The sequence below is a fragment of the Triticum aestivum genome, chromosome 7D (assembly GCF_018294505.1).
Source record: "Triticum aestivum cultivar Chinese Spring chromosome 7D, IWGSC CS RefSeq v2.1, whole genome shotgun sequence".
NCBI classification, from domain to species: Eukaryota; Viridiplantae; Streptophyta; class Magnoliopsida; order Poales; family Poaceae; genus Triticum; species Triticum aestivum.
The window spans coordinates 191,779,396-191,792,873 of record NC_057814.1 but is presented as its reverse complement, the minus strand read 5'-3'; the positions used below and the strand labels follow the sequence as shown (position 1 = coordinate 191,792,873).

The following is a 13,478-nucleotide window of genomic DNA, read 5'->3' as shown; positions in this document are numbered from 1 at the left end:
CCCTCAATCATCGATGGTACACCATCCATACCATCCAATAGGCCATCTTGAAGTGTTGCGGCCACTTTAAGAATCTCATAGCACGATGGCCTAGCGGTGCGCAAATCCACAAGCAAGTTCATTTGGCCGGATGTGCATACTTTTGTTGATCACTAGCCAACATAGTATTGTAGACGGACATGCATAGTTTTGTAGCCGGATATGCATTGTATTGTTGATCACCACCCGGATATGCATCTTGTTGATCACTAGCCGGATATACATAGTTTCATAGTCGGATATGCAAAGTATTGTTGATCACTACCTGGATATGCATACTTTTGTTGATCACTAGCCAGATATGCAAAGTATTGTTGGTCACTTGCCGGATATGTATGCATAGGTCTTGACAATGTTTTATTTTGTAACCATCTCGAGCGTGTATGTTCAAGAAGTTGGAGAAGGAAAACTTCACTGTCATGCATTGCTGGTTGAAGTTGAATGGGAACCGAAAGGGAACCTATTCATAGCCAAGACCGCCGCCCAAGTCACCGAGGAAGAAACCATGGACCCAACCGACCCAACAAAAGAACCGCCCAAGAAAATTAGAAGAGGGTTCCGGAAAAAGAAGTGGGAGGAGGAGAGGGCGAAGCGAGAAGGTGCGGCTGCCAAGTTGATGGAGAAGTTCAATAAAATCTTGTCTAAAATGAGGAGGTTTACGTCAAGCGGTCCGATATCAAAGAGGAGAAAAAGATGAAGAGGTTCAAACTGTTGATGGAGACGACCGAGAAAAAGCTCATGCTCAAAGAGAAGAAAGCCTTGATCGAAGAGAAGAAGGTCATACTCAAGGAGAAGAAGGCGGAGCTCAAAGAAAAGAAGGTTAAGATCGCAGCCGATGTGGAGGGCGCTAAGATGTTGTTTTTTGAATGTGGAGTCTTTGGATGCCGACGAAAGAATGATCGTGCAAGCCGTCCGCTACAAGATGTTGCAGCGGCAACACATGAAGTTGGAAGCAGCAGACAAGGAGGAGATGGCGGCGGCGGAAATGGAGGCTGGACATGCGGCGCGACGACACTTCAAGCGTGGATGAGGGTTGGATTGCCGGTTCGGCAGGGCAAAAAATCTCAAAATTTTGCATGAACTGCCGGACGAATATTTTTTTATCATCGGACATGTAAAACTTAAGCATATTTGCCTCTTTTTGATGTGATCGGACATGTGATCCGGCGCTCGTGTGATCCGGCACGCATTATGGATCAGACTTTTATTTGAATTTCAAATTATCCATTGCTGCCGGAGCAAATTTGCGGGTCGAGATGCCCTAACACGTTATACCTTCTTTTTTAGCGACACAACCAAGATAACTCTGGGGTTTCTAGCCAGCTCGGCTTCCAAGCTGCCCCGCCGGCTCCAGCGTCGTTCCGCAGTCCTCACAAATTCATCCATGATCTTCCCAGACGACCCAAAATGCTGGACTATTATCGGCTCAAACCCTGCTCTCAGCAGATTGGCCATCTTGCTCGGGGAGATCAGCGTGCTTTCCACATTGCTTGCAGGCTCATGCACTTGCATCTCCCTTATTGAAAAAGAACCCTCTGCTTGAATGATCTCCCTCAGCTCTTCGTCGGAAGGTCCGTATATCGGTATGTAGAAAGTATCAAACTTCGCTCTGTTAATCATACCCTATTGATTTTTTCAGAAGATCAAGATGTCACAGTCACATACACGATCTTATTCCGTTTAGGAATGGTTCAGAAATGAAACAAAACTAACTAAATCAATGTACCTTTGAGGCCATCTCACTTAATACAAGGGCGACTGATTCCCAGGCATGAGTGAATTCGGCAGCAGGTTCTTCAGAGCGCCTCCCAGCAAGGGAGGCAACCAATCGACCTCCTGCGGCCAATTCTATGGCTCTCAGCTCAAGGAAAAGGGTGAAATCTTTCCTGAACTGCCGCGCATAGGCTCCGATGACCACACGCCGTCTTTCTCGCCTGACATGCTCATCGATGTCGTATGCCGGGATCTTGTTCCTCCTCAGTTCTTCAGGAGCCTGTAGCCACCTCCAAAGTTAAATGCATTGCTCAAGAAGGGATAACTGATGCAGTTCGGCCGCCGAGCCGTGTAAAATTCATACTACCTCGGAGAGCCAGTGGAGGCTATTGGCCGAGCAGGCGAGATGCAAGGAGCCACTGGTGAAGAGCCTCCCGTAGAATGACCCTGGCATAACACCGGTGACGACTGACCTGTGGCTTTGCTGGAACGCCACCAAGCTCTTCACCACCATGTTGAAGTCGTTGTCGGGAAGATCGTTGAGGAAGACGCAGACCTCCACCGGCGGCTGCCGGGAACGAAGACACTGGCTGCGGATGGCATCAACGCAGATCGACACCAGAGTGAGCGCGTTTGGGCCGGAGGAGCATCCCAGGTCCGCGACCACCATGCTTCTCGGCAAGGAGGCGCCGGTGCTGAGTAGATCGGCGATGGCCTCTTCTATGAGGGGCCTCATCTTGTTCTGCTCAGCGTTCTGCAAGCGAGTTTCATGGTAACAGCTAGGTGAATAAGTTCTCGAGGAACAAGACATCAGAAACACAGCAGCTGTGAATCAACCAAGAGAGGAGAAGATACCTGCAGACTGGAGTTGCGAGCATAGCTTGTGTCCCCTTGTCCTCCGTTCATGTGCACCGTCTGCTCGGAAGCCATGGATCTTGCTCAAGCAGGCTGAGCTTCCGATCTCGCGCCTGTAAGATCCAGATTATGAAGTCGACAGATGCTGGTAAAGTCTCTGGGTGCTCAGAACTTACAATTTTTGTATGCCAATCACAGGGAGGTAACTATTCTGGCGGCTTATTGCCACCAATAATTAGGCCACTGTTCTTTCTTTTCTTTTCCCTTTCTTTTGAGAATACTGTTCTTTCTTTTCAATCACTATTAGGACCAGCCAATCGAGGGCCATAAAGGTTGAGTCAAATCAAGATAAGGATATACTAGCACTATGAAGTTGTCAGCACATGAGCCGATCTTTGTTTTCAGTTGACGAAACAGTGATTTCTGTTTGGTGAATTTGTTCAACCGTTGGTTCAGTGCCAGAAGCAATCGTTCCCGGTTTGGCAACACGGTTTTTTCAAAACCATGGTATCTGGAAACCACGGTGTTCCAATGTGTAGGCAATGAATACTTCGGTTTCTAAAAACTACAGTTTTTCTCAGTTTTAGCAAAACTATAGAGATGTCTGGCAAGTGCAGTTTTTCTTAGTTTCTCGGTTTTGACCACTCGTTGCGGGGATAATCCTAGATATAGCTAGCTGAACCAAATTGTGCTACATCAAAGGAGTTATACAATGACCTGATCAGCTTATGCTAATTAATGGCCGCCGCATGCCTATAGCCTTGTCATGCACGCGAACATCCTTTAGATGCTAGGATATGTTGTTGAGTAATCTTGTTTCTCTGGCCACATGGAATCAATCGGCTAGCTAGCTTAGCCTGCTGTGTATAAGTTTACTCCAAGTATCAATTGATCTACTCCAGGGTCTAAGCCTTCGCTAAATCTTTTGTATCTGTACACACACCATCTGATAGGACCGAACGTCTAGTACTAGCTAATGTACGCGCTGCTTCCTGTTGCACTAGAACAATAGTCAACGATTGAAGCAGAGTAGTGAAGTTTCCCATGTGGTAATCTTGATTTTCTGGCTGCAGAAGAGATGGAGGAATTATGGGTGAGGAGGACCCGAAGAAGATAGACTTGAGCTAGTGTTTCTCAGTTTACAAAAAAGAGGTTGAGACCTCTTTTTTAGATACAGCAAAATACCATGGTTTTAGATATACCACGTTTGTAAAACTAAAGTATTTGTCGAAGCCAAACACGTCAAAGTATTTAAAACTGAGGTTTCTACAAAAACCATGGTATTCTCCTGAAACTTCAAAAATACTGAGCAGCCAAACGCAGCTGCACAGATACCGACTTCTCCTCCAGTGTATTATAGTGATGATATCTGTACATGTGAGTGTTTCTTTAGTGTTTATGTTGTTATACCATGATGAAGTCTTTCTGTATCCTTTTCCTTGTCTGTTGAGCTAATCTGGATTCTGGAATGCACAACAGCAGCTCTACGTATAAAAAAATAACCTGTGAAATAGCTTGGCACAATTTACTCAGGCCCATCTTCTTATCGCAAGAAATACATATACTATCTAGCTAGTCTTTCAGTGCAAGCTATGTATTGAAGGTTACTGTAAACATACTCAAAAAGCTATGTATTGAAGGTTCCTGGAACAGTAATCAGTATGATCTGTCCATCTATCATATGACAAAAATTTCACAAGAAAATACTGTATATACATGAGCGTTTCATCACTCGTGCAAACTCTTATTATTACCTCTACGTAGGGACACACATAGATACAGCGTATTACAGGCGCACAAAACAGAGCAGCAGGGAAAGGCTGACGGCACGAGCAGACTAACAACTGTCTGCTGCGTGTCATGGACAGACACGAGCAGCTGAACCAGCTCGCCATGGCAGCGATCACATGGACTTGAGCATGGCGGTGGTGCATGAGCCGCCGGACTTGTACGGCAGCGCGGGGCGGCTGTAGTGGCAGCCGATGAGGTAGAGCGCCAGCCGCTTCTTGACCCTGCGGAGCAGCAGCAGCTTGTCCTCCCCCCACTCCACCACCGCCACCACCACCTGCCGCTTCCACCGCCTGTCGCGGCCGCCGCCGTCGTACCGGTCCTCGTCGTCCTCCGCCTCGCCCTGCTTCTCGTCGCCGCCGCCGGGCGCCGGCGATTCCCACTGCAGGGGGTAGCTGCGCAGGAACACCCTCCTGGTGCTGTAGTCCTCGTACCGGAAGCTCCTCGTCGGCTTCACCACCGCCTCCTCCTCCCTGGATATCTTCCGGCCGAAGTGATCCTCCATTTTGGCGGCGATCGTTGGCTTTGGCTTGCTGCGCCGCTCGCTGGCTGAACCCACAATGCGGTCGATGCTGTGCTTATATGGGCGGTTAAGCGGCGGGCGGCCACATCGGCTTTCTTTCATTTTCTACTCCCTTTCTCTTTCGTCGTGCGTGGGCCGTGTGGGCGAGATGGTTTAATTAATTAATAATAATTCGCGCGGTTTGATGGGCCTGGCACGGAGGTGTTTTTCAATGCTTTCCGGGCGAAGGATTTCCTTTGCCGGTAATCTGATGGCAACCACTCGGACGGGCGACTTTACTTGACCATTTTTCTGCTTCTAAACAAATGCTATTCAGTTTTGTGCTTCGTTCAGATTCTTGCAGTAGATCGAGCTGCTTTTCCGCAACTAGTAAGATCAAACACAAGCTCTCTCTTACCGCCAAAAGTTATGCTCAAGCACAACACATTTTAAAATTTTCGCATCGCCAATCACCTCCCTGGTAAGTGGGCCTAACGCCCCCCAAGGAGGAGCGGCCCCCCTTGTCAGAAACACATAACAATGTCTGCATCTACTAGCGAGATTCCGAGCAGGACGAAATGGGTTCATTCACCGGCATCTCTTTCCCAAATTACTTTTGGCCAGCTTAACCAGAAAGTAATACGGAGTGTTAGGCCATTTGATCCACGTTCGCCCCTTTTCTGCTTTCACTTTGGCAAGGCGGGCCGGCGAAAGTTTCCCAAAGCCAGGATGGAGTGGCTGTGCAGCGCCGGGGCTTTTCACCGGATAACGCACATGACGCGCGGCGCGGCCACACAAAGCCAGCCGGCGGTGACACGGCCGGCCAGAGTTTTCGCCGCTTTTGGCCAATCCTCGCGATATGTGAAGAGATTTCACGTCAAACCCTGCCTCTTTTTCTCGCGCCCGCGGTTGAAATTTAATCAGGGCTCTTCGGGCTGGCTTTTCCCTGCTGATCTGATCTGATCCGTCGCGCCGTGTCGATGTGGTATGACCTCGACTGCAACGGGGTTCCTTTGGAGTGTGTTGAGGGGGGCGGCGTGCTGGAGGACGGTGGGAGCTGCGTGTGCGCTGTGCGGTGCGCCTGGTGGCTGTTGGAGCACGGTGCGTCCGTCGATGTTTTGTTTGGTTTCTGCGTTGGCATGTGGAGATGTCGATGTCGGGTACGCCTCTTGGGTCTCCACGCTAAGTTGTTCGTCAGATTAGAGAACGAGATGTGGCTAGAGAGAGCGAGAGAGGTAGGCTCGTCTGGTCCTAACCGGATTGATTTTGCCTTTTCAAAAGAGAAAATAGGATTACACATGTTTTTGCGACGAACAAACATGATTAATTAAATCTCCCAAGCCCAATACGCACATGTGGTAACAAGCTTCCGTCCCGAAAGCTATTTATGAAGAGGAGTCCAATACGTCATTAGTCCATTAACTCGAATTGATTACATGGTTCAGGCCAATAATTTGGAAATTGGTCGATTTAGGTCATAAACTCAAAACCGATCCAGCTAGCTTCAAGTTGGGAATCATTTTCTGTGAGGCGAAGACCCACTCAGCTCGCGACTAGGTTTCCTAAGCCTTTCGCTGGCCGCCGCTGGTCCGCCTAGTCTCCTATGGGCCTAGGACCATGGAAGGCGTAATGGATCCCAGTCCTTGACGGCAAGACGGCTCCCTTGTTAGGTGTTTTTTTTTTCAATCTTGTTAGGGTTTGTGCCATGTTCAGGAAACCAAGTCGGTGGCGGTTTTCTAAAGATGGAATAAGGTTCTCCCCACCTATCCCATCCCGTGGTTTTTCTAGCGTCGTCGGATGACGTATGAAGATGTGTCTCCGGTAGATCTCGTGGGATCTGGTCATCCTCCTTGTTTGATTGCTTTCGATAAACTAAAAATAAATAGAAGGTCACACGTGTCTGAGTTAAAGAAGGCTCAAGCCCGTGACCTCCAGGACAGAACCAATGCTCAATCACCACTATGATGCTAACAGTGGCGGAGCCAGGGACGAGCGAGCCCCCCCCCCCCCCCCCCCCCCCCCCCGGCGATACAATTGTAGGCACAGACGTACTCGGCCCCCCTATCTCAACGTGAAGAAAAGTAAAGGCCCATGTAAAAGCCCATGCACTTGGTCAGATTAGCAAGTTAGCCTCCGCCCAAGTCTCGTGGAAGTTCCGTTATCCCGTTATTAGTGTGTAGATTAGGCGCAGCTGCCGCCGTCCGATGCCATGCCATGCCGTGCTCTCCGGTGATTGCTCTCCCTCCTCTGCCGCTCACCATCTGGTTCATACGGTGTGTCAGCAACGTAGACTAATTCGCTGCTCCAGCCAATGAACTAGCCAAGGTTAGCACATCACACTACTAATCTTCGCCAATACCCCTAAAAAAACTAATCTTTCTCGATTCTTATCTTGTCTCGGTGTTAGAATTATACATCAGATTTTGCTTGTTTTGTTGTATGATCTGAGATGCTACGAAGAGTTCATATCTTTTACATGTCCTATAAATTATCGTGATGCAAATTGTGTTACAATTTTCTATCTATTTGTGATGCCAAAAATTTCTATGTCGAACTTATACAACATGTCAATATAACTAAATCTATGATTATTTCGCAATAAAAAAACTAATTCTGTGATTGCCATTCAGCAGTTATGAAGAGAAAAAACGCCGCCAAATAGCATTAAGATTAATTCGTTTTTAAGCCGCTTGCTTTCGAGTTCTGAACGTACCAACCTTGTTTTTTCGAGGTCTCAACCTACTAACCTTGTTTTATTTAATCATTTTTCACACCGGATATTTTTATCAAATTGGCTTGCCCCCCTATACTCAAATCCTGGCTCCGCCCCTGGATGCTAAGAGATTTGTGTTGAAAGTATGCCCTAGAGGCAATAATATTTTTGTATTATTTGTTTCCACGTCTATAATAATAGTTTTGCATCTAGGACTAGCTCAAGTGTTGTGTGATGATTATGTTTTCCTAATCATGGGCAAGTGTAACGAGGATGCTAAACAACATTTAGAGTATGATGTTACTAGAACCATCATATTTAATTAACTCAACTGTTTGCTATACTTTGAGATGATATAACACGGAGAGTTAATGTATGTTTTAGTTCCTTAGAACATGAGAGTATCGTAGTCACTTCATATTAGACGGTAATCTTTATGGTTCCTCAAAGTCATTTGTAACAGGATGATCATAACGACAACTTACATGTTCATCGGAAGGTGTGACAAGGAGCTTGGTAGCTCAAGAGTAGGATTTACTCCTCCAGCGATGGAGAGATATTCTTAGGACCCTCTCGGTGTAACGACATTCATCATCGTCTAGCCAGACCCAGCTGACTAGGATACAGGGATGCCAGAACATGTCAACGGAAAAGAAGAACAAAACTGGTAACGACGAGACCAGTATAATGAGCATGAGAATGATCAAGTGGATAACGATATATGTCACCTCGGGTTTTGTGAAGTATCGTGAAGCAAAGGGAATAGCATATGATAACCAAAAGTTCGCTCGAGTATCATTCGTGTAATCATAAGGGTCAATATGGATGTCACAGTTCCGCTATTGATCATTGAACGAAAAGGAGTTTCATTCATCTCTATGTTTTACAAAACCTACAGGGTCGCACGCTTAAGGAAACTATGATATGTGAGTATTAGTGGAGTGAGAGTTATGTGAAAATATATTTTCAAAATAGTTCCGTCAATATAAGAAATAGTTTTAAGAGAGACCAGAAGCATTTTGGGGTTACTGGAAGAGTTTCGGGGTTTACCGGGTAATACCGGGAATTTACATATAGGTGGAAAAAGTTTCCTGAGACATTAAATAAATGATAAAAGGTTCTAATATTGATTGAGAGTCTTTTAGAATATGTTTAATATCAACGAGCTAAAGGAATTACTAAAATGCCTAGTAATGAAAAGTTATTGGGCCTAGGGCCCAATAACAAAGGAGGCACCCCTGCTAGCCTCTTTGAAGGCCTAGGGGAGGCCGAATTGGAGGGGGAGGACTCTTCCTTTAGGGTCGGCACAAGGGGGAGGAGTCCTTCCTTCCCTTGAGGTGCCTCCTCCCCACTCCCTACGCCTATATATACTAGAGGTTTTGGCCCTTGGAGACACATAAGTCTTGGAGCCTCCTCTAGTTCTCTAGTTCTATATCTAGTTTAGAGTTGATATAGATTAGAGCTAGACCTAGTTCCCTCTAGTACTCATAATAGAGAAGCCCTGTGTGGTTCTCTTCTCCTCCCTCTAATTCTCGGGCAACGACGAAGCACTACCGGATTGTAAAGCCCGAATGCGTGCAATCCATAGAGAGGTCGTGCTTTCGGTGTTTGGTTCAAGGGATCATTCGTGAACGGTTTGAGGGACTTCATCAACGATCTACACCAACTCTTCTTCCACTGCAAATCGAAGTGGGCAATGATCTGATCTAAACCTTTTATGCATATTCATAGTGTTCCTGGGATCGTGATCGTAGGGCTTTTTTTACTACATTTCCCAACAATTTGTGTACATATTAGGTTAAATAATAAATATTATATAATTTTATTGTGGCACACTGGTTTTTAGAATTTTTTTGCAAGGGGGCAGCCTGATCCAGTCACATGACAATTTCCCTCTGTTGCAATCGTTGGAGAGTTTATTTGTATCACACGCGTCTGATGCCATGTAGATTTGTGACCGTCCGATCGGCTCATGATTCTGAAATTTGTTTGCTCTTCGCATGTGCTTTAGCCCTTTACTATCTTAGATGGGGTCCATGCGTGCAGATTTTCGCAATTTTTGGTAGCTCCGTCCATTGCACCTCTCACACTTATTTTTTTACTTTCAAATTTGAATATATTATATCTATTGAACTAAAAGACTAATTTATATTATTATTTTTGCATATTCATGTTCCTTGTGATGTCGGATTTCAAATAAGACCACTTTTGAATACATTTTGACAAGTTTTAAAAACTTCACCAAGCATCAACTACTAAAAATTAATAGGAACGAATGGTCTATGCACCAAGTTCATAAACTAAAACCCTAAACGCTAAAACTCTAAATACTAAGCCCTAACCCCTAGACCCTAAGCCCTAAGTCCTAAACCCTAAAAGCAAATGAAACTTGGTGAAACTTAGTAAAAACTTAATATTACGACTACTATCAAGTTTTAATATTTGAAGCTTAGCAAAAAATAAAAATTGTCAAAATGTATTTAAGAGTGGTCTTGTTTGTAAGTCGTCGTCGCACAGAACACAAATATGTAATCAGAACATAAATTGGACTTTCGCTTCAAAAGATACAGTAGATTAAAACTTGGGGATGAAATGAAAAGGCATGAGAGGTGGGGTGGATGACGCATGATACTATGGCAAAAGCTACCATTAGCATGCATGGATGGACCCTGTCCTAACATAATCAAAGGCCTTAAGACCAAACAAATTCTTGAATCTTAAAGCAATCCAACGGCTGCATGCATGTGTGACCTCGGACATGTGTGGCCCTACGAGTTTCTGGCGATTGTTGCCTTCTCTTTCATTGGACGGATGTTCCCTTCTGTTGTGATTGTATATATATCATGTAACCCTCTACATACCCAAAATATTTGGCATTCTAGTGGTTAGCGTGTGACCCTCTGATAACCCACAAGTATAGGGGATCGCAACAGTTTTCGAGGGTAGAGTATTCAACCCAAGTTTATTGATTCGACACAAGGGGAGCCAAAGAATATTCTCAAGTATTAGCAGCTGAGTTGTCAATTCAACCACACCTGAAAGACTTAATATCTGCAACAAAGTATTTAGTAGCAAAGTAGTATGGAAGTAACGGTAACGGTGGAAAAAGTAACGGTAGTAGTTTTTGTAGTAATCGTAACAGTGAAAACGGAAAAGTAACTAAGCAAAGACCAATATGTGAAAAGCTCGTAAGCAATGGATCAATGATGGATAATTATGTCGGATGCGGTTCATCATGTAACAGTCATAACATAGGGTGACACAGAACTAGCCCCAGTTCATCAATGTAATGTAGACATGTATTCCGAATATAGTCATACGTGCTTATGGAAAAGAACTTGCATGACATCTTTTGTCCTACCATCTCGTGGCAGCGGGGTCCTATTGGATACGAAGGGATATTAGGGCCTCCTTTTAATCGAGTACCGGACCAAAGCATTAACACTTAGTGAATACATGAGCTCCTCAAACTACGGTCATCACCGGGAGTGGTCCCGATTATTGTCACTTCGGGGTTGCCGGATCATAACACATAGTAGGTGACTATTGACTTGCAAGATAGGATCATGAACTCACATATATTCATGAAAACATAATAGGTTCAGATCTGAAATCATGGCACTCGGGCCCTAGTGACAAGCATTAAGCATAGCAAAGTCATAGCAACATCAATCTTAGAACATAATGGATACTAGGGATCAAACCCTAACAAAACTAACTCTATTACATGGTAAATCTCATCCAACCCATCACCGTCCAGCAAGCCTATGATGGGATTACTCATGCACAGCGGTGAGCATCATGAAATTGGTGATGGAGGATGGTTAATGATGACGATGGCGACGAATTCCCTTCTCCAGAGCCCCAAACGGACTCCAGACCAGCCCTCCCGAGGAAGATTAGGGCTTGGCGGCGGCTCTGTATCGTAAAACGCGATGAATCCTTCTCTCTGATTTTTTTCTCCCCGAAAGTGAATATATGGAGTTGGGGTTGAGTTCGGTGGAGTCCCAGGGGGGCCACGAGGCAGAAATCCTTCTTGCTTCCTTGAGGAACCACCTTGGTACATTTTCCTATGCATTTTCCTTTGTCTGAAAAATTTCTGAAATTTTTAGTGACTCAAAATAAAAGTGAACCAAACTCAACAAGAGGCTATATCATGCATTAAAACTACTTTGGACCATATAAATTTGACATGCAAGCTCAAGAACAGGGTCACTTTAGCAGCAAAAATTTGCAATAAATAAAGCACTAGAACAAAAATTAATTGGATCATTGGAGGAGTCACATACCAAAGAGCAATCCCCCCAAACAGTTTTGTGAATGGAGCTTTGAGCAAAGAGATCAAAAATGGCAGCAAGATGAGCTAGAACACGAGTTTGAGCTATGGGAGGATTTTTTCTGGAGGAAGACGAAGTGAGTGGGTGCTGGAATACGTGGAGGGGGTCCACGTGGGGCCCACGAGCAGGGGGGCGCGCACCAGGGGGGCGCCCTGTGCCCTCATAGCCAAATGGTGGCCTCCCCTGGTGTGTTCTCAATGCCAGAAATTCTTAAATATTCTACAAAAAATCATATTTCATTTCCAGGACGTTTGGAGAACTTTTATTTTCAGGGTATTTTTTATTGCAAGGATAATTCAAAAAAAACACACAGAAAATACTAATTTTGCTTTATTTAATCTAAATAACAGAAAGTAAAAGGAGAGTACAGAGAGTTGTGCTTTCTAACTTCATCCATCTCGTGCTCATCAAAAGGAATCCACTAACAAGGTTGATCAAGTCTTATTAACAAACTCTTTCCGAATAACACGAAACCGGAGAATTTTCGAATAACACTAGGTTACCTCAACGGGGATATGCATGTCCCCAACAATAAGAATATCAAATTTCTTCTTGACAGTAGGAAGAGGGAATCCAAAACCTCTAATAATAACCGTTGGAAATTTTCCAATAGAATTGATACTGTGGACTTGAGGTTGTTTCCTTGGAAAGTGTACCGTATGCTCATTACCATTAACATGAAAAGTGACATTGCCTCTGTTGCAATCAATAACAGCCCCTATAGTATTCAAAAAGGGCCTACCAAGGATAATCGACATACTATCGTCCTCGGGAATATCAAGAATAACAAAGTCCGTTAAAATAGTAACGTTTGCAACCACAACAGGCACATCATCACAAATGCCGACAGGTATAGCAGTTGATTTATCGGCCATTTGCAAAGATATTTCAGTAGGTGTCAACTTATTCAAATCAAGTCTATGATATAAAGAGAGAGGCATAACACTAACACCGGCTCCAAGATCACATAAAGCAGTTTTAACATAGTTTCTTTTAATGGAGCATGGTATAGTTGGTACTCCTGGATCTCCTAGTTTCTTTGGTATTCCACCTTTAAAAGTATAATTGGCAAGCATGGTGGAAATTTCAGCTCCCGGTATCTTTCTTTTACTTCTAACAATATCATTCATATACTTAGCATAAGGATTCATTTTAAGCATATCAGTCAAACGCATACGCAAAAAGATAGGTCTAATCATTTCAGCAAAGCGCTCAAAATCCTCATCATCTTTTCCTTGGATGGTTTAGGAGGAAAAGGCATGGGTTTCTGAACCCATGGTTCTCTTTCTTTACCATGCTTCCTAGCAACGAAGTCTCTCTTATCATAACGTTGATTCTTTGATTGTGGGTTATCAAGATCAACAACAGGTTCAGTCTCTACTTCATTGTTATTGGTAGGTTAAGCATCAACATGAACATCATCATTAACATTATCACTAGGTTCATGTTCATTACCAGATTGTGTTTCAGCATCAGAAATAGAAATATCAGTGGGATTCTCAAGTGTATCAACAACAGGTTCACTAGAAGC

At 44.5% G+C, this 13,478-nt stretch overlaps 2 protein-coding genes across 2 annotated transcripts; both read right to left on the bottom strand.

Annotated features, from left to right (window-relative positions):
• Positions 1–1,228: 1,228 nt before the first annotated feature.
• LOC123165944 (probable jasmonic acid carboxyl methyltransferase 2) lies at positions 1,229–2,872 on the bottom strand. Its single transcript, XM_044583706.1, has 4 exons — positions 2,608–2,872; positions 2,120–2,506; positions 1,766–2,032; positions 1,229–1,662 (listed from the first exon to the last, which is right to left on the bottom strand). Exons 1-4 carry the CDS (start codon positions 2,680–2,682, stop codon positions 1,309–1,311), a joined length of 1,083 nt encoding a protein of 360 aa, XP_044439641.1. The 5' UTR covers positions 2,683–2,872; the 3' UTR covers positions 1,229–1,308.
• Positions 2,873–4,223: 1,351 nt separating this feature from the next.
• LOC123166680 (uncharacterized) lies at positions 4,224–5,039 on the bottom strand. The gene has a single exon (XM_044584478.1). The coding sequence runs from the start codon at positions 5,018–5,020 to the stop codon at positions 4,511–4,513; it is 510 nt and encodes a 169-aa protein (XP_044440413.1). The 5' UTR covers positions 5,021–5,039; the 3' UTR covers positions 4,224–4,510.
• Positions 5,040–13,478: the final 8,439 nt, after the last annotated feature.

Coding starts and splice junctions, on each gene's coding strand:
- LOC123165944 (XM_044583706.1), bottom strand. CDS start 2,682: ATGGCTTCCGAGCAGACGGTGCACATGAACGGAGGACAAGGGGACACA. Junction 2,507..2,607: donor CTCGCAACTCCAGTCTGCAG/GTATCTTCTCCT, acceptor ACTCGCTTGCAG/AACGCTGAGCAGAACAAGAT. Junction 1,663..1,765: donor TAAGTGAGATGGCCTCAAAG/GTACATTGATTT, acceptor AAAAATCAATAG/GGTATGATTAACAGAGCGAA.
- LOC123166680 (XM_044584478.1), bottom strand. CDS start 5,020: ATGAAAGAAAGCCGATGTGGCCGCCCGCCGCTTAACCGCCCATATAAG.